Source organism: Magnolia sinica, chromosome 1 (assembly GCF_029962835.1).
Source record: "Magnolia sinica isolate HGM2019 chromosome 1, MsV1, whole genome shotgun sequence".
Taxonomy (NCBI): domain Eukaryota; kingdom Viridiplantae; phylum Streptophyta; class Magnoliopsida; order Magnoliales; family Magnoliaceae; genus Magnolia; species Magnolia sinica.
This window is the reverse complement of record NC_080573.1, coordinates 118132820-118154630: the sequence shown is the minus strand read 5'-3', so window position 1 is coordinate 118154630 and position 21811 is coordinate 118132820. Positions and strand designations below refer to the sequence as shown.

Genomic DNA, 21811 nt, shown 5'->3' with positions numbered 1-21811 from the left:
CATGAAAAAAAAAAAAAAACAAAATCCCTCATTGTAGCTGTAGGGATGCATGCGTCGTTCCTGCATTTTGGCTGTGATCTTGTCCATGGACAAGGGCTTCCAAAGGAAAGGCTGGAATACAGGTGTCCTTGGAAAAATTAGATAAAAGCTTTCAAAAATGCTCACGGCTAATCCGTGCTCTAACGGATGCAACCCAGTAGAACACGGCCTGACTCGCATTTTTAGGGTCCACTTGTTCCATGGCCTGAATTTTACGCATGCTGTGCCATGTTAGCATATGTGCCCCAACTCACCACTTTAATATATGCTCCCACAGTACATTTTGTTTGGAATTATAAAATGCATGGGAAAAGAAAAAGTGGAAAACCTTACTTTTAAAAATTTGTGAGGAAGTAAACATAGTTATTATTTTTATTTTTATTTTTATAAAATTTTAATTTTCTAGAAATTTTGTATCTATTTTTAAATTTATTGTTTGACAAAATGAAAATTTTCTTTAAAAAAAGGGATTACTAACTATTATTGGATTATGTGATATCGGCACATTTGGCACCCATAAATAATTGCACATGCATACACAAAATATGTGGGATGCTTGAAAGTGAACACCTCACGGCACATGTGAGGTGTTTGAAGCGGTACCAGCACATATGGAACATGTTGACATTATGGTACTTAAAACTAAGAGTGCCGCACTCGTGCACAGTGGCACATTGTCATGGTATGTATAAAGTAATTGAAGATGAACAATGTTACATGTTGCATTGAGATATGTGGTTGGATTTATATATATGAGGTGCAAGGGATAAAAATTGCCAAGGTTAAAATACCCCTTGCATCTTTAATGTCGTCTTATGAAAAAAGCGTCTTGCCTGCTAATTAGATGTGGGGCTTACTGATTTTTTATGTGAAATGATGGCATTGGCGTCCTTTTCATTGCTAGCATACTTTCGACATGTATATGTAATGCCGTAATGGTATTATCCAAATCACTAAACTATAATAGAAATATCCATTTTTGTACCATGTCAGGAACCACCAAATGCGGCTGCAAGGTCCTAATGGCAAATGCTGCAATGACGGTATCCAAACACAAGGACTTAATCAGATTAGGGGTAATACTGGTGAATATATAAGATTATTAAACATAGATGAAACATATATGGTTTAACTCTTGAAATTTTTATTTTACTTTTACATGGAAAAATGTCTATTATAGAGGTAAGGTGAAAAAATAGATTTAATTTTCAACAAGAGAAATAGAAAATTATAGCCCCACATATTCTCACGGGGAAAGGCCTTCCAAACAATAAAAAATTAATTTGACGGAAAATTATATATTCTTTCCTTGAATCGAAACAGACCTTAAAAAACAAAGATTTCAGCGAGAAGTGATGCAAATTCTCAATGTCAATTGGACTTTATGAACATGAACATCTTTGTATGAAGTGAACTTTTCACGCATGCCAACCACCCCTCGAGTGCAAATTAAACAGTTTGAGAAGAAGAGAGAGAGAGAGAGAGAGAGAGAGAGAGAGGAAAAAAGCTAAGTAATCAAGGCCAACTCTATTGCAGAGGGAGTACACCTATAAAATCACATTCATCAATCAATCCTAATCATTCAATTGGTGGCTATTGAATGGATGGTTATAATTGGTGGCTATTGAATGGATGGTTAAAAGTATAATATTGAATGGTCAAATTCCAATGACAAAATTAGATGGTTACTATCATCTTGTCTGTGTAATTTTCTGGGTCTTGCTCCATAAACAACTGAGTCAGCGATTTGGACGGTCTGGATTGTGGACCAACTATGCTATATGTACGGTCAAATAATCACCACCATTTTTTAAAATAGTGGTGAACTATGACAGGAGTCTATCCGAGCAAAGTTCTCTCTTCTAGAAGAAGTTTTTTTTTTTTTTAAAAAAAAAAAAAAACAGTACCGGGAATTAAAACTTTCAGCCGTCGCTCTTAAGTCCATTTCATCCGAATGCAGACCCACCACTAAAAACTGCTCTCCAATTCTATATATAATTCTCTCTCTCATTTCAATACATCAAGACCCTTTACTCGAGCTCCGGAAGCGTCATTTCAACTCCCTTCCCAAGAAAATCCAAGATATTTTACTTTTGATATTTTGCTCCAATTCATCAAGAAAGAGAATTGCATTTCTCTGTCACAAAAGAAATTGTTAAAATGAAAAGAAACCCATCACTTTATCGCGGCTTGTTCGATCCATAGACATCAAGTTGTTGAGTTTTATTGCTTCAAACTCAAAAGAATTTTCATTAGTTTTGCTATCATCGGAGTTTTAAGTTGGTTTAAATGGATAGTGGTGATCTGTACAGTGTCAGTAGTACGCGACGAAACAGTTCCTCAATATGGAGGAACACGACATCTGATGTTTTCTCAAGGTCGCGTCGTGAGGAGGATGATGAAGAAGCTCTGAAATGGGCCGCTCTCGAGAAACTGCCGACGTACGATCGTTTGAGGAAAGGAATACTGACTGTTGCACCAGGGGAACTCAGGGAAGTCGATATTCAGAGTCTTGGATATCAGGAGAAGAAGATTTTGTTGGATAGATTGATTAAAGTTGCAGAGGAGGACAATGAGAAGTTCCTGTTGAAGCTGAGGAACCGCATTGATCAGTAAGAACCATTGAATTATTTACATGTTTTTTAATTTTTTCCTAATTTTCTATTCTCAATCTATCTTGGTTTTTAGACTGCTTGAGTTCTTCTATCAAAGTTTGTAACTTCTGTTTCTTTCTTGATTTTCCTCTTAGAGTTGGAATTGAACTTCCGACAATCGAAGTTCGATTCGAGCATCTAAATATTGACGCAGAAGCTTACGTCGGCAGCCGAGCTTTACCTACATTCCTCAACTTCATTACTAATATTGTAGAGGTAATTCACACAAAGAACTATTTGAACTTCGAGAATAAGGAAATGAGAAGAATCTTCAACGCTTAAAGCTGGACAAGTGGGGCCCACCGCAGTGTGGGTACTCCGGCCTGTTGATCTGCTGGGAATCCATGGTGTTCTTGCCTTTCAGAAATGAGGGAAACCATCACATACGAGGCAATCAATTTCCTTTTTCCATGGTTGAATCCTGTTTTTCCATCAATCCAAACAGCCTCAAAACCACTCGTGATTGAACAATCCTACACCATCATTGAGGATAATTCAGCAATAACCCACATTCAATAAGAAAAAGAAAACCGTAGATTCAAAGAATTCATGCCACCAACCGGGAGATTTTAGGGGCATATACTCACTTTGGATCCGGTCAGATCAACGGTCCAGATAACCGAGTCAGGCAGCCAACTTGTCCCAACTCAATTCGCAAGGATACGATGCCTATGCTTAATTTGAGGATGATGCAATCCATCGAATTCGCACACTCGTGGAGAATATAAACGTGTAGATTTAGGTGTTCATAAATTGTACTGATTTGTTAAATTGTTATTTGGATTTTTGAAGGGGTTCTTGAACTATCTCCATATTCTTCCTAGTAGAAAGAGACCATTATCAATCCTTCGTGATGTCAGTGGGATCATCAGGCCTTCGAGGTAAGACGTGAAGTATATATGTGTGTGTGGGAAAAGGTACTCTGAGGTCGACCTCATGGGAAGCTTCCCATGAGGTCTATCTCTGTGGGGCCTACCGTGATGTGTAACAGACATCAGACGCAGCCTTCCATGGTGAGCCATTGGCTTAAAAACCAGGCCAATTCATGACTTGGGTGGGCCACATCATAGGCAATAGTTGAGAGTGGGTGCCCAACCATTGAAACCTTCTTGTATATAGGGCCCAATGAGATGTGTTTTAGACATCCAGCCTACATATTGTATGCGTCCCACTTTGATGACTGGTCACACCAAATTTCAGTCCATTTCAAAACTCAGGTAGACCCCACCAAGCGCTTTTAGATGTTTTAGGTTTTATTTCCCATGGTTTTAGATGGTATGGCCCACCGGAGTTCCAAATATGATTTATTTTTGGTACATCCCATATATTAGAGGGGACATGCTCACATGGGCACCAGTTTTGAGCATCAGTTTTAACAAGAACTTGTGAAAACTTTTGGAGATCTCATCTCACATGATATGAGCACAAAATCTTAATCGTCTACCATGTGATAAATGAACCCACGAAACCCCTTAGGCCCAACTTTCATCCTGATCCAAAACTTTAGTGGGCCATGGAAAAAGAAAATAATTTCCTTCATTTATTTCTCCTCTCCTTACGAAGGCCCACCAAAGTTTTGGATAAGGGTGAAAGTTGGGCCCCAAGGGTTTCATGGGGTGCCTTATTACATAGATGGTTTAGATTTTGTGCTCATATCATGCAAGAAGAGTTCTCAAAATGTTCTCATGAGTTCTGATGAGCAATGGACTCTCTCTATGTATGTATACGAGGGATGTGGATTGCAGACGAGGGCTCCGTGGGGCCCACCATGATGTAATTATTTTGTCCATGCCATTTATCCCTTTTCTCATATCATTTTAAGGTATGATCCTAAAAATGAAGCAGGTCCACAGCTCCAATGTACCACACCAAAGGAAGCTGCAGTAGTGATAATGACACCTACCATTGAAACTTTTCTAAGGGCCACCATGATTTATTTTTTTTTTTACCATCCAACTTATTCATGAGGTCATGTAGACGTGGATGAAGAGAAAACACAAATATCAGCTTGATCCGAAACTTCTCCAGCTCTCAAGAAGTTTTCAATGGTATACGTTAAATCCCCACTTTGTGGTACATTTAACTCCTTGAACTGGCTCATTTTTTGGATCATAATTTAAAATTATCTGAGAAAAATGATGAACGGCGTGGATAAAATACTTACATCAAGGTCGGCCCCACAGAGCCCTGATAGGATGCAATCCGCGTCCGTATATGAGAGACTGATAGGTTGTTCATGAGCATTCGTGAGGACTGGTATGCAGTGGACTCTCTCTCTCTCTCTCTCTCTGTCTCTCTCTCTCTCTCTCTCTCTCTCTCTATATATATATATATATATATGAGAGACTGATAGGTTGTTCACAAGAATTTGTGAAAACTTTTTGAAAACTCCTGATAACTTATTGAGAACTCATCTCATATTCCTAGAACAACTGTTCATAAGAATTCACAGGATCGTTTTTAGAACTCAACTCACGTGATGTGTATATGCAATCTAGGCCATACAAGCCCTTCATCTAACTTAAATAAAGGATTGGGCAAAAAATCACGTTGTTTTGTAACTCAGGTGTTCCCAGGTGAAAATCAAGGGTGATATTGCCATCTCACTTTACCATAACCCACCAAAATTTTAGATGGGGCTAACATTTGAGCCTTGAGGGTTTCATGAGATGACTCATTTAGTGGATAGTTTGAATTTTGTGCCCACATTATGTGAAATGAGTTATTCAAAAGTTCTCATGAGAACTGGTTCAATGGATAGGCTGTATGTCTAAATCACATATAATTGGCCTTATATACAATCAAGAAGATTTTAATGGGTAGACATCTACTCTCAATTATTGTCTATGATGTGGCCCACCTAAGTCATGGATTGGCCTAATTTTTATTAAGCCCATAGCTCACCATAGAAGGGTGCATCTAATTAATGGGATGGATGTCCATCACACATCACAGTGGGCCCCATGGAGCTCATGAATCTTCCAATGAGGTCAAGCTATATGGGCCTCACCACTATCTATGTCGAACATCCACCCCATCAATCAGATGCACTGTTCCATGGTGGATCATGGACCAAAAACTCGGGCTAATCCATGACATAGGTAGCCTACAACGGATACAACAATTGAGAGTAGATTCCTACTTATTGAAATTTTCATGGTCGTTTATAATGCCTACTGAGATGTAGTTCAGACATTTAGCCCATTAGCCCATCTATTGTGTGTGTCCCACTTGGATGCAGGGTCACACCAAGTTTGAGTTGTATCCAAAACTTAGACGGGTCCACCAAGTGGTTTTAGATGTTTTAGGCATGATTTCATATTGTTTCAGATGGCATGGCCAACTTGATTTCCAAATACAACTAAGTTTTAGGATGTCCTATAGCCTAAAGGGGACCCGCCAAATGCACGGTTTGGATGTCTAACACATCACGATGGGGCCTACATAGCTCAACCTCATGGAAAGCTCCAATCTAAAGTCTCGAGCCAACGGTAGGCATGAAATCACCACTGTTTCTTGTGGTGTGGTCCACCTGAGATTTAGATTTGTCCCACTTATATTTATGCCCTAAAATAATCCAACAAAATGGATGAACGACGTGGATATAACACATACATCATGGTGCACCCGCATAGCTTTCTACTGGCAAGTAAGCATGCAATCCCTATCCTTCACCAAAATTAGGTGGTCTAACTCTGGTGAGCCCTACTATCATAAATTTCAAACACTCATTCTAACCATCAAATGAGTGGCCTAATTTTAGGTACAAGTAAAAATAATAATAATAAATATAAATAAATAAAATCATGTCCGTGATTTAGGTGGACCTCACAATTAGAAATAGTATACTGGGCGACGCCCACCCTCCAAATTATTTTCCTTGGTGTAGCCAAACTAAATCATGGATGGGCTTGATTTTTTTGGCTCTAGGCTTAAATTGTTGTATAACATCTAAATGATTGTGTAAATTTCATATAAACATCATGGTAGGCCCTGTAAAAAAATCACCATTAGAAGTTTTTCTTCTAATTGTTTGCTTTGGTGTACTTGTACTGCCTGAATCATGAGTCAGTCCAATTTTTTTGCCTTGGGCCTAATATGGGATGGAAAATGTATTAGTCAAAGTGGATTTCAAATACACATCGTGGTGGATTGTAAAAAAATCGGGATGAGGTTCCACATGTTTTATCAGGATAGCTCTTGTATTCTACCGTTCGCGTATATATATATATATAAGGGAAATGGTACTATAAGGTCGACCTTATAGGAACTTCCCATCAGGTCGAGCTGTGTGGGCTCTGCCGTGATGTGTGTTGAACATCAAAACTATGCATTTGATGGGTCCCTTTTAGGTTATGGGAATCTCAAAAATCAGCCGTATATGGAACTCAGGTGGGCCATATCATCTAAAATCATGTGAATACATGCATAAAACATATAAAAGTACTTGGTGGGGCCCACTTGAGTTTTGGATGCATTTGAAACTTGGCCTGACCCCTCATCCAAGGGGGACACACAATGGATGGTTTGGATTTGTGAACCACATCTTGGTGGGCATAATAAATGATTATAAATGTTTTAATGGGAGAGTAACCCCTCTCAGCTGTTGTATGTGATGTGGCCCACTCAAGTCATGGATTGACATGATTTTTAAGACCGTGGCCTATCATGGAATGGTGCATCTGACTGATGGGGTAGATGTTCGACACACATCACGGTGGGGCCCACACAACTCAACCTCATGGGAAGTTCCCATGAGGTCGACCTCATAGTACCATTCCCCCCAACCCACACACACACACACACACACACACACACACACACACACACACATATATATATATATATAGTGAAATGCTCACATGCACACAAGTTCTCGCAAGAACTTGTGAGAAATTTTGAGAACTCATCTCACGGGATGTGAAAATAAAACCTGAACGGAATACGTGATGCGGCACCTCATGAAACCCCTAAGGCTCAACTTCTACCCTGATCACAAACTTTGGTGAGCCATGGCAGAAAGAATACATTTTCCTCCCTTGATTTGCCTCTCTTTTTGTTACAGCCTACCAGAGTTTTGGATGAGGGTGAAAGTTGGGCCCAGGGGTTTCTTGGGGCATTGTATCGCATGGACCGTTCATATTTTAGGTTCATATTACGCTAGATGAGTTCTCAAAAAGTTCTCCTGAGTTTTCATGATAACCAATGCGTAGGTGAGCATGACTCGTTACACACACATACACATACACACTTATAGCAAATGGTGAATTGTGTTTTGATATAATGTAAAGATTCTATGCTTGAACAATTAATAGTTTTGTCCATGTAATCTTGCAGATTGACTTTGCTTTTAGGCCCTCCGGGCGCAGGGAAGACCACATTGCTGTTAGCTTTGGCGGGGAAGCTTGATTCAGATTTAAAGGTAGAAACATTGCATTTCTTCTTATGGCCATTTTTATTAGGAACCCATCAAATAAAAAAGAAAATATTTAACCCCTGATGGGATGTTTCGTGCTGTTTGGCATGCAAGGAATGTCGTAGATTTCACACAGTAATCATTGGGCATAGCATCAATGGTAATTCTCCAACAGCTGTTATAAGATGACCATTGTCTACCAAATTTAGGATTTTCACTTGTCAAACGAACCCCTTATTTTGGATTCTATGAATTTCTCTAGTGGGGAAATTCATGATCACAAATTCCTTTCCTTCACCATGGATTCCTGCTTATCAAACGGTCCCATGCTTTCAATCATTCTTGAGAATCATTTCATGTACACACATGAGGTGTTTGTTTTGTTTTGTTTTTTTTCCCCTTTTTTTGAAATATCAGGTTTCGGGGAGAGTGACTTACAATGGTCATGAACTAGGAGAGTTTGTAGCTGAGAGGACTGCTGCCTACATCAGTCAGTATGATGTCCACATAGGGGAAATGACTGTGAGAGAAACCTTGGCTTTCTCTGCAAGGTGTCAGGGAGTTGGAACTAGTTATGGTAAGACAATATGATTTTATTTTATTTTTTACAAAACCATATCAAGATAATTTCACAAAATTTTAATTGCTTGTTTCCTTTTTCACAACAATATACAGAAATGTTGCAAGAGTTGTCGAGAAGAGAGAAGGAATCAAATATTAAACCGGATCCTGATATCGATGTCTTCATGAAGGTGAGAAACAAGTAGCTTTTATTTGCGAAATAACTATTCTTGATATATATATATATATATATATATATATATATATATATATATATAGAGAGAGAGAGAGAGAGAGAGAGAGAGAGAGAGAGAGAGAGAGAGAGAGGCCTTAAAAAAGTGTTTTATGGATGATAATTCATTCCATCGCCACTAGAAGATGACATTATACCTTTGGAAATCACTATATAAATATTCATGAAAAAATATTTTATGGTGTTTCTTCGGCTTTCCACTAGTTTATGTGAGTCATGATAATCCCAGAGCATTACTCTTACATGGCCCCCATTTTCTACCAACATTGGTCTTTCCCACCAGAGGGGTCTTCTTCAAACATTCACTTCTATCGAAGAGAAGGGAGAAAGTGATTTGGGGAAAATCACGTGTTAGGAAGAAAAATGATCTCCCTAAATTAATACAAGCATAATAATATAAATGAAATGGTGTCCTAAGGGGGTCATAAAGTATAATAATATAAATTATTACTCTTACATGGCCCCCATTTTCTACCAACATTGGTCTCTCCCACCAGAGGGATCTCATCCCCGAGTTAGAAGTATGGTGCTCTTATGAGGGGTCTTCTTCAAACATTCACTTCTATCAAAGAGAAGGGAGAAAGTGATTTGGGGAAAATCATGTGTTAGGAAGAAAAATGATCTCCCTAAATTAATACAAGCATAATAATATAAATGAAATGGTGTCCTGAGGGGGTCATAAAGTAAAAGTAAAAACACACATACTCCAATCTCCCTCAAGCTGGAGTATAGATATCAAACATGCCTAGCTTACCCATAAGATCATGAAGGTGAGAAGAGTGAACGGCCTTGGTAAGAATGTCGGCAACTTAATCTTTGGAATGAACATTGAACATAGAAATCAACTTAGAGGATATCCTCTCAAGGATAAAATAACAATCCATCTTGATTTGCTTTCTTGGATTAGCTAGACGCAATATGAAGCGCAACTTGGTTATCACAATAATGTGAAATGGGCACAAAAACCTCAACTCGAAGATAACAAAGAAGAGACTAAAGCCAAATTACTTCACATATAGCATGACCCATGGACCAGTACTTAGCTTCAACATATAGCATGACCTATGGACCAGTACTTATATGTCATGTATATTCATTAGCATTGTCAGACTTAAGACTCTAATCCAGGTGCCAAGGAGAGTATAGACCATTTTATCAAATAATTTTTACAATTAATAGCACTCCACTTCTATTTTTCTAAAGATATACCTAGGTAAAACAAGAATAATCATCAACAAATATGATAAAATATATAAATCTAGAAACAGAAAGAACAGGGGCAGCCCCCCACACATTAGAGTGAACAAAGTAAAAAGGAGCAACACTTTTATTTTCACTAACCTGATATGTAGTTCCACACGTATCACATTGAAATCTAACATTCTAATGAAATTTACTTGGAAATAAAATCATAAGGGACCAAACTGACATATGACCCATATGTGTATGCTAAAGTTGTACTGCAAATTATTGTTGAGACTAGACTTAGAGACGCAAGCAATAGGAGTATCACCAACATCAAGTAGATACAATGCGACCCCTGAACCTCAAATACCACTAATTCTCCTCTTGATTTGCAAATCCTAAACAATAAAATGGAACTGGATAAGATACTTTAAAAAAAAAAAAAAGAATAAGATCCATCAACTAATTTAATACGATGAGAAAATATAAGCATGAGTAGTTACCTTCTTAACATACCATGTGATCAGTGGAATCAGAATTCCAAGACGTAAATGGACGAGATATGGATCTTGACATATGGTTTGTAGATGTACCTGTTTGATCAGTTGATGTACTAGCAGCAGAAAGAGAAGCAAAGTTCACTAATAGCGTTAGACATTGAGTCAATGATGGAAAGATCCCCCTCAGGCTTGACAATGTTAGTTCCACTCTTGAGCTTCGGAGAAGCCAAGGGTGAAGATCATAACAACGTCCACAACAATGTCCTGAATTTCTTTGGTCATCGTACATAACAGCAATCCTCCAATTAATTCTAGGCTGAGCAAACAGAACACCGTTGTAAGATTTTCATTTTCTTAGTCTTCATGGGATGGATCACCTACTTTTGGCTCTTCTTGATGCCAATGATATTACCCCAATTTCTTCCAGCTAACATCTTGGCCGACCACGACGAGTTCAAATTGTTGTCTCCATCAAGCTTCATTGTGGTAATTATGAATCCCGGGTGTTGATCTAGATAACTAGCCCCCCAACTCTGGTTCTTTTCTAATCACCATGCCAATAATATTTACAATCTGTATAACTAGGAAAAAATATTACGAAGAGGGCCGAACCACAAACAATTGGAAGGAACCCAAATCACAACATACCAGCATTCGATGGAGCCACAATCTTGTTGGTGACATTCTGATCTTAGTGAAGTATGGATTTAAGATGCATTGTCAGAGGTCACAACAAAGAAGAGATGCGACAGGAGGCTTCCAAGTGGGGGGTTTGGCTACATCTATTGGACCCACAAAAGGCTCAAGGGTACCAGCACTAATGCCACCACTGTTACTATTGGCAGCAATGCTGGTGCCTATCAGAAATTCTTCTGTTAGTGTCGTCGGTGGTAGCTGCTGTCAGCAAAGATGAGGAAAACAAGAGGAACAAAAGAGAGGAGAGAAGGGGAAGGTGCAAACTAGGCTAAGAAAACCCAACATCTGATACCATATTGAAGAGTAAGAAAGAGATATGAAGAATACCGTGTGTTAAGAAGAAAAATGATCTCCCTAACCTATTTTGTTGAAAGCATAATAATACGAGTGAAATGTTGACCTGAGGAAGCATCGAGTAAAAGTAAAAGCACACACTTACTCTAACAGTAATAACTTGAAACTATCATTATTTTGGGCCATTCTTTGGTGGTTGATGATGTTGTAACACTACTTACCATGGTTTGCCTTATTTTGCCATAATTCTACAATTTACTGCCTCCATTGGATCAATTTATATCCTAGAAAAATGGTGTTAATAAAAAGATACACATTTATCATAAGTCATGTGCTAAAGCACCATCTTCTTTGTCCAAAGATTTTGTAGATCACCATTACCCAAACATCTCATGTGATTTCTTCATCCTTGATGCCATCATCAATTATATAGCTCTTTTCATCATCAAAACTCAAAATATTGTTTTAAAACTGGTGTGCATCTATCGAGTGGCTTTTAGGCCACAACATGAGTGTATCTCATGGTCTTTACCACATCCCTTGTTCATTTCTTCACCACTTCATTAAAGATATGAAGCTTGTTCTAATGAGCTATATATCAAATTAAATAGATCCAAGCACAAAGTAAAACCTTGGGAAATTGTTTTTCTATGTTTTGTTTAACTTCTGACCTGTCAATGTAATCCCATAATTATGGGACTCAGGAGTTCCTGGCACTGTCCGGCCATGTTACCAATGATTTGGCGCGTTGCACATGCTCATTTAGACCCCTCATGTGTAGACCCCAAGTCCTTGCACACGTATCCAATGGCACATGTGCCGATAGCCAAGGAGGAGAGTCGTAGTACTATACACCTTATTGTAGTATACAAGGGTCAAATGTTAACCAAAGATCAAATGAGAGACTTTGACTTCACCTTTCCACATCACCATGGACCTTTACACATCATCATGCACCTTTACATATAACCCATTCCTACAACTTCCATTCATTCTCTTTTCTACTCACTCTCTTCCAAAACAAATGATTACATATCTCATTCCTCTTACATCAAATCATTTTTTACCCCTGTCGGCACCGGATTTGAGAGTCGAAAAGTAACATTTCCGGCTTTCGGATTCACAACAATAATTCTAGAATTCTAATTTTGCATGTCCTGCCTTTATCTACATGACGATATGGATATTTTCTACCTATTTCTGCAGGCAGCAGCATTGCCAGGGGAAGAGGCTAGTGTAGTTACTGATTACATTATTAAGGTATGTACTATGAATAAAGAAAAGCATCATTTTTCACAGAGCTTTAACATTTGGAGGATTTCAGAATCCTAAAAATTATCTTTATTTTATGTTCCTCTCAAAACTACAGATTTTAGGACTAGAAGTCTGCGCTGATACCCTGGTAGGAGATGAAATGTTGAGGGGAATCTCTGGGGGACAAAGGAAGCGTGTAACAACAGGTAGAACAGACACCATAAGAATGATTGAGAATGTAATATGAGAATTGGGTCATTTCTTCTTCCTTAGCATCTTATGCACATACTTTTCTTTTCTACTGTGAAGGGGAGATGCTTGTTGGACCTGCCAGGGCGTTGTTCATGGATGAGATATCCACCGGTCTAGACAGCTCCACTACTTTTCAGATTGTGAATGCACTCAGGCAATCCATTCACATTCTCAATGTAACAGCCATTATTTCTCTGCTCCAGCCAGCACCAGAGACTTATGACCTCTTCGATGACATTATTCTTCTATCGGAGGGGCAAATTGTATATCAGGGGCCTCGTGAGAATGTGCTCGAGTTCTTTGAATTCATGGGCTTCAAATGCCCTGAGAGAAAAGGTGTTGCAGATTTTTTACAAGAAGTAAGTTTCCCAACTCCAAATATCAAACTGAACATTGAGTCCTGACTTACTTCCAAATGCATCTAAAATGTTATAACATGGAGTGGCCAATACTGATTCCTATTTTGAGTAAACAGGTTACGTCAAGGAAAGATCAACAACAGTATTGGGTAAAGGAAGATGAGCCTTACAGTTACATTCCTGTCAAGGCATTCGCGGAGGCGTTCCAGTCATTCCATGTTGGCAAGAGATTAGGAGACAAACTCGCCATCCCATTTGACAAGAGCAAGAGCCATCCTGCCGCTCTAACAATTTCCCAATTTGGTGCTAGCAAGAGGGAACTATTGAAGGCCTGCACCTCAAGAGAATATTTGCTAATGAAGAGGAACTCGTTCGTCTTCATCTTCAAAATGTCGCAAGTGAGTAACTTCACTAGTTGAATTCTGCTCTCTTTAATTCCAAGAGCTTCTCTCTCTCTCTCTCTCTCTCTCTCTCTCTCTCTCTCTCTCTCTCTCTCTCTCTCTACAGGTGCAACAACCTTAAATTGTGCTTTCTTTCCTTATCTCAGCTCATATTCGTTGCAATAATCATAATGACGGTCTTCCTACGTACCAAGATGCATCGTGATACAATAAATGATGGTGGGATCTTTGCGGGTGCTCTATTTCTTGCACTTTTCACATCTATGTTCAACGGGTTTGCAGAGCTTGCCATGGCCATTCAAAAGCTTCCTGTTTTCTACAAGCAAAGAGACCTCCTTTTCTTTCCTGCATGGGCCTACTCCCTACCTATATGGATCCTCAGGATTCCGATATCGATCGTGGAAGTTGCTATCTATGTGTGCCTCACTTATTATGTGATTGGCTTTGATCCAAATGCTGGGAGGTAAGATCAAAGAAAGCAATTGATTTCAAATTCCCTTGATTGCATCACTACTAAGCTATCGCTGCAAAATGCTTGGTGCAGGTTTTTTAAACAATATTTGATACTTCTAGCCACTAACCAGATGGCCACTGGACTGTTTCGAGTCATTGCTGCTTTTGGGAGAAGCATGATCGTCGCAAATACGTTTGGATCCTTTGTACTTCTTTTGGTGACGGCATTGGGTGGGTTCCTCTTGTCTCGAGGTAAGATGCACAAATAAAAACTTCTTTCCTGCAAACTTATGAAATGCCTGACTACATTTTGCTGATATATGAACTAGTTGACTAAGCATTAGGGAGTATCCCCACCTACATATTCAATTGAATATTTCACTGGGGTGGCTCATGTCGAATTTACCAAGTATTTGGGACAGCAAGGGAAATGGTACCGCACATGGTTTTAATCATTCATTTTTTACCATTACACACCAAAAATAGGTATTTCATTTGTTCCAAGTGCTACTTCAAATGAATATTTGTTAGGTTGAAAAAAAAAAGAAGAAAAAAAGCATATCCCCGCACCTACTCCCAACCCTAGTTAGCAAAACTCTCTCTCTCTCTCTCTCTCTCTCTCTCTCTCTCTCTCTCTCTCTCTCTCTCTCTCTCTGTGTGTGTGTGTAGAGGCATGCTCACCTACGCATGTGCGCACCTTTGCACACGTGTCATGGGTGTCGAATCCGAATAGTCCATAAGATGCGGAATCCCATGAAACCTTAGGGGGTGAATTTTCACCCTGATCTAAGATTTTGGTGGGCCATAGAAAAGAGAAATTCAAATCAAGGGAAGAAACTGTTTGCATTTTTATGGCCCACCGAAGTTTTGGTTCAAAGTAAAAATTGGTACCAGGGGGTTTCATGAGGTTCTGCTTCATGTGGACCGTTCAGATTTTCGAGACTCATCAAATATGATGAGTTCTCAAAAAAGTTTGTAGGTAGTCCATATTAAGTGGTTTGTCAGTTTTATTTCATACCGCTTGTAGGAGTTGGAAACGGAATATATATATATATATATATATATATAGAGTCATGCTTCCCTGCGCACCTACGCACGTGCGCACCTTTGCACACGTGTCATGGGTGTCTAATCTGAACGGTCCATGTGATGCGGAATCCCATGAAACCCCATGTGACAAATTTTCACCCTAATCTAAAATTCTGGTGGGCCATGGCAAAGAGAAATGCAAATTAAGGGAAGAAACTGTTTTCATTTTTCATGGCCCATAAAAGTTTTAGATCAAAGTAAAACTTGGTCCCGGGGGGTTTCACGAGGTGCTACTTCACATGAACGGTTCAGATTTTGGATCCACATCACGTATGATGGGTTCTCAAAAAAGTTCGTATGTAGTACGTACGAACTAGTTCGCAGGTGAGAGTTTCCGTGTGTATATATATATATATATATATATATATATATATATATATATATCGTATAACGAATTAAACATTTGAAACTCCATATATTTCATTAAAGAGGGGGATTTTTATTTTATTTTTTGTCAAACTGAATTAAGCACTCTTTTGTTTTTTTTTTCAATCAAACGCATTTTATTTTTATTTTTTTAAAAAAAAAAAAAAAAAACAAGGGCAATTTAAAAATAGAGATTGGCGATCATCACCCAAAATTGAGAAGAAAGTGACAATTTTTAGGAGAGATGGACTGATTTATATGCGGATTACTTGAAAAGGCAGGATTTGTGAGAGGCAGAAAACATCACTCGACTATCTATATACATTATTCTTCAGACATAGAGAAATTCCAACTTTCAAGACCAAATTAAATTTGAACATTTATTGTACCATTTTTCTTGCAATGTGCCATGCTAACTATGCTCTCGACGTACTTCCCAATATGTTACTTAAACATACTTCCCAACATGTTACTTAAACATTCTCTGTTTGGGTGCAGAAAATGTGAAGAAATGGTGGAAATGGGGCTACTGGGTCTCACCCTTGATGTATGCGCAGAATGCGATCTCTGTCAATGAATTCCTTGGGAAAAGTTGGAACCATGTAAGATTCTTTTTTACATGGTTAGAAAGATTTTCATTTTAGCAGGAAACCAGCTCAAGTTTTGGATTCGACACTATTTTACAGTTTCGTCCAGGATCTACGGTACCATTGGGAGTGGAATTCCTGAAGTCCCGTGGAATCTTTCCTCATGCATATTGGTATTGGCTCGGTGTAGGTGCATTGGTTGGTTATGTATTACTATTCAATGCCATATGTGCCCTGGCTCTTCATTATCTTAACCGTGAGTATCCTCTTCCCTCATGTGTGTGCCATTCCGATCTAGAAGATCCTTATAGATTTCCACAGCTTCTTAAACTTGTTTGTTTTAAATGGCTGCAGCATTTGGGAAAGCTCATGCAGTTCTATCTGAAGAAGCCTTGAGGGAGAAACATGCTAATAGAACAGGGGAACTTACAGGGCCAATGGCCGGAAGAGAGAGCTATGTGGAACACATCAGACCAGAATGTAAACTCAGTCCATTTCTCAATGACAAATTATATGATTCATAACCAAGTACACATAAGTCTCCTCACATTTTCAGTTTTTACAAGTGAGGCCCATGGTTCAATGATTCAGACCATGGATGGACTTACCTTTTTATAAGTTTGAAGACACCTTTATCACCTTCGATGCCCCAAAATCTCCTCCAATGGCAATCCTAATCTTTCAATTTGTTGGTCGGCCGACAGATAGGCAGTTAAAAAAGTAAATTAGCAATGTTCTATTATATTCAACTGGAAAAGGCCAAAGATATTCCAACTTGAGAGATCATTGGAGCATGGGCCTCTTGCAAGGGGACCCATCACATAATCGATCCGAATAATTAACCCATTGGTTGCACTTGTACAAATTAAAAATCAAAGGAGTTGAGGTTCAACTTGTGTCTATTGTCTGCTATAGTTTATGCTTCATGATTGTTGATGAAATCAATTCATGTAACTACAGCAAGACACAATGAAACAAGGAACGGCACTATCTCAGAAGGGTCTTTTTCTTTGCAAGCAGAAGCCATTTCCAGTGCTAATGGGAGCAAAAAGGGAATGGTTCTTCCATTTGCACCTCTTTCAATCACCTTTGATAATATCCGATACTCTGTAGACATGCCAGAGGTAGCTTCAGATTACTGCTAAATTCTGCATCTTCAACACAAACATGTGAATTTTCTTATTAAACGTGAACTTGCAGGAAATGAAATCTCAAGGTTTTCCAGAAGATCGGTTGGAGCTCCTAAAAGGTGTGAGTGGAGCTTTCAGGCCAGGAGTTCTTACAGCCCTTATGGGTGTTAGTGGTGCCGGTAAGACTACTTTAATGGATGTGTTGGCTGGAAGGAAGACTGGTGGATATATAGAGGGAAACATCACAATATCTGGCTATCCCAAGCAGCAGGAAACGTTTGCTCGTATATCCGGATATTGTGAACAGAACGACATCCACTCTCCTCATGTCACAGTCCATGAATCTCTCACCTACTCTGCATGGCTTCGATTGCCCACTGAAGTTGACTCCGCAACAAGAAAGGTCACTGCTGTCAATACTCATCTGTTTCTTAATGATCTCTTTTTGGGTGTTGGCTAACTGGTAAAGTGGTGGGCCCAGATGTTCGTCGAGGAAGTCATGGAGCTCGTAGAGCTGACATCCTTGAGGGGTTCGCTGGTGGGGTTGCCTGGTGTCAATGGGCTATCAACTGAGCAACGTAAGAGGATGACCATTGCTGTTGAACTTGTTGCAAACCCCTCCATAATATTCATGGATGAACCTACATCCGGACTTGATGCAAGGGCGGCAGCAATTGTGATGAGAGCGGTGAGGAACACAGTCAACACAGGAAGGACAGTGGTGTGCACAATTCACCAGCCGAGCATTGATATATTCGAAGCTTTCGACGAGGTAAGAGGTGATGAAAATGAAACAAGTGGCGATTTTGTCTCATCTTTTTTTTTTTTTTATAATTATTTTTTATTTTATTTTATTTTAAATCTGCTAATGCATTGGAGATCTGCTTCTTGCCCGACTGCAGCTTCTCCTATTGAAGCGAGGGGGTGAAGAAATATACGTGGGTCCGCTTGGGCACAATTCTTTCCACCTGATAAACTACTTTGAGGTAATGAATTCTATTCCCTAGTCTTAGATCTCCTAGTTTTAATGCTAATGGATTTGGGTTTTATTTTATCAAGGGAATCAATGGGATTAGCAAGATAAAAGACGGTTATAATCCTGCAACATGGATGTTGGAGGTGACCTCACCAGCAGAAGAAGAGGCTCTTGGGGTTAACTTTGCCGAGATATACAAGAACTCAGAATTGTATAGGTAGGTCAGGAAGAGACTGTCTTTCGAATGTGTCTAGGACTCAAACACCATGAATATCTTCAGCTATAACCAACTTTGGCAATTGTTGCAGGAGAAACAAAGCTCTGATTAAGGAACTGAGTAAACCTCCTCCAGGTTCTAGAGATCTCCACTTTCCGACCAAGTACTCACAACCCTTCTTCACACAATGCATGGCCTGCCTCTGGAAACAACACTGGTCATACTGGCGCAACACGCAGTACACGGCGGTGAGGACTTGGTTCGCGATCTTCGTAGCCTTGTCATTCGGGTCAATATTCTGGGATATCGGCTCCAAAACGTAAGCTACTCGGATATCTAGATTGATCCAGATTCTCCTCCTCTAGGAAGAATCCCTTTTAAGATTGGTACTGAAGATAATATGATTTTGATGTTGGAAATTTTCAGGCAAAGACAAGAGGATCTGCTTAATTCGATGGCTTCCATGTATAGTGCTGCTCTCTTCCTCGGGATACAAAATGCATCATCTGTGCAGCCGGTCGTGGCTGTTGAACGAACAGTCTTTTACAGAGAGAGAGCTGCCGGAATGTATTCCGCTTTACCGTATGCATTCGGGCAGGTAATTTCTTTCTGCATTGTCTTACATAAACTGATGCAATAGTGTTTCATCGATTTTTTGTTTAATGTTTTCACCAAATTTTCAGGTCACAATCGAGCTTCCATACATCTTGCTGCAGGCCGTGTTGTATGGGACTATTGTATATGCGATGACTGGATACGAATGGACGGCTGTCAAGTTCCTTTGGTACATGTTTTTCATGTACTTCATACTTCTAACCTTCACTTACTTTGGTATGATGACGGTAGGCATCACCCCCGATCACAACATTGCAGCCATCATTTCGATTGCATTCTACCTGACATGGAATATCTTCACAGGCTTTCTGATTCCAAGACCGGTAAGTTGGAAATTCTACTCATCAGTAAATTGCTAGCTTTGTAAGAAAGCTTAGATGGTAAAAGGGCTTTTTGAGTTTATTGCAGAGGATTCCTGTATGGTGGAGATGGTATTACTGGTTGGACCCTATCGCATGGACCATGTATGGACTGGTTACGTCGCAGTACGGTGATGTAGATGATACACTCATTACGGGTGAACCGATAAAAGCACTCCTGAGGGGTTACTTTGGATTCAAGCATGATTTCCTGGGAGTTGTTGCCGTCATGCACATCATCTTCACTGTCGTGTTCGCACTCATCTTTGCCATTTCGATTAGGACATTCAACTTCCAAAAAAGATAAGAATTGCTATTTTTCTGTTTTTTTTTTTTTTTTCCCAAGAGCCGTTGATGAATGATGATCCTTCACTGACTATATATCAATCCATCGTTGGAGTTTTTGAATTGAATAAAGTATATTATTTTGACGCTGCTTTTAGAGCTGCCTGCTTGCAGCTGACCAGTGATAAGCTGGGCCCGACCGGCGTGGGACCCAACTACTCTTTAGTGATCATTGTTGTGTTCTTTTAGACTCCACAATTCCCACCATTTAAAGTTACTTGGTCGGAAATTTGAATTTTTAAAATGTCCATTTTGAATTGTTCTCATCTACAATTTTGATAAACATGTGCAACCATAGGTTTTTGGTGCACACTAAGTGCGCTTTCTTTTTTCATTTTTAACTGATCCTACTCAATAATTGTGTAGGCTGGGCATACCTTTAGTCCCCATATTCCATCCTTAAACCCAAGTGCAGTCAAACTAAGTCAGGTCAACTTGGTCGAGCCCAACCCAATTATAATTAAATGGGTGAGGTCAGGTTGGGCTTGGGCTTCATGTATTTTGAGTTGCATCCAATAAGGTTTCAATTTATTCAAATGGACAATCTGAACACTTGTTGATTCTAACAGCTTACTACAGTGTTGATCAGTCGGCCCTTTCAATTCATAGATGCATTGGATCCAACCATAAGGTAATGGGTCGCTTGTTGGGTTTGGTCCAAAATTCTTGAAATGTTTAGTAAATCGGTTGGGCCTGGCTGAATGAAACCCCACCTATTGCCACCCCTAACCACAAAGTTGCCATCTATCTATCCCTATTCTCCCCATGTGTATCTCACGTGACATTTAACGAGTAATAAGAAAACGTATGGATGTGCTTGTTGATTGATGTCTTAAATCTGTAAATCAACATGTTTGTCGATAACAGTTTGATGCCATCAAGTAGACTTCGATGCCATTGAAGTCGGCTCGATACCATCGAAAAAATCCAAAATTTCCTATGTTGGTTGTTGGACACTTTGTGGTGTCCTGCTTGATGCCATCATATGACATGACTCCTCATCGAAGTGGGTTCACTAGTTACAAGAGTGTGAAGGTGGCCATGTATTTATGGGCAATGACAATGCATGTAAAGTTGTGGGTGTTGGATCGGTGCGCATTAAGATGTTTGATGGCATAGAACATACCTTGACCGAGGTGAGACATGTTCCTAATATGAGGAAGAGTTTGATCTCTTTTAGCACTCGAAGCGCTTGGGTGCAAATTCATCGGTTTTGATAGTGTTCTTAAAGTTTCAAAATGGACACTCATTGTCATGAAGGCACAGATGAGCGGGAACCTTTACAGGTTGATCGAGAGCACTTTATTGGGTGGATCTACAACAATTGTAGCAGATTCCACGTCGGCATGTGTCACGCCTCAAACTCGGGAATCGGGTTCACAAAATTCCTGGCCGCCAAATCCAGTGCTGACAACCTCCGTAGTACCCCATTCTCAAATTCTAGCTCCCATACGCAAGGTTCTAATCCTGGTATCCTACAAAGAGGATTTTCAAGATGATTTTTTTATAAAGAGCATAACCACAAATGTATCTACATCACAAAAACATCATCACCACATATCTAGTAATAAAATCTTTGAGTACAATGTTGGATAGGAAATATAAGATATAACTAAAACTCAAAAGATCAGGCTCATACTTTAGGCTCAATGCTGCTGATACGCCCTAACATCACCTGCAGCGTAAACGAATGTGCATAAGCATCCTACGATTCATGAATGTTGTTAGCCATAATAAGGCTATGCAATGCAAGACATATGTAGTCAAATGTCATATGCTAGAAATACAACGTAAATATGTTGATCTTCAA

General features: G+C 39.4%; 1 protein-coding gene across 1 annotated transcript; it reads left to right on the top strand.

Annotated features, from left to right (window-relative positions):
- Window positions 1-2063: 2063 nt before the first annotated feature.
- LOC131255520 (pleiotropic drug resistance protein 1-like) lies at window positions 2064-20027 on the top strand. Its single transcript, XM_058256262.1, has 24 exons — window positions 2064-2651; window positions 2789-2909; window positions 3486-3574; window positions 8031-8115; window positions 8527-8686; window positions 8785-8861; window positions 12805-12858; window positions 12968-13058; window positions 13162-13463; window positions 13580-13861; window positions 14011-14327; window positions 14409-14569; window positions 16271-16374; window positions 16459-16615; window positions 16714-16839; window positions 17320-17483; window positions 17560-17892; window positions 17971-18261; window positions 18392-18475; window positions 18549-18682; window positions 18774-19001; window positions 19109-19280; window positions 19366-19620; window positions 19706-20027. Exons 1-24 carry the CDS (start codon window positions 2329-2331, stop codon window positions 19961-19963), a joined length of 4368 nt encoding a protein of 1455 aa, XP_058112245.1. The 5' UTR covers window positions 2064-2328; the 3' UTR covers window positions 19964-20027.
- Window positions 20028-21811: the final 1784 nt, after the last annotated feature.

Coding starts and splice junctions, on each gene's coding strand:
- LOC131255520 (XM_058256262.1), top strand. CDS start 2,329: ATGGATAGTGGTGATCTGTACAGTGTCAGTAGTACGCGACGAAACAGT. Junction 8,687..8,784: donor GGGAGTTGGAACTAGTTATG/GTAAGACAATAT, acceptor AACAATATACAG/AAATGTTGCAAGAGTTGTCG. Junction 16,840..17,319: donor GGAACACATCAGACCAGAAT/GTAAACTCAGTC, acceptor ATGTAACTACAG/CAAGACACAATGAAACAAGG.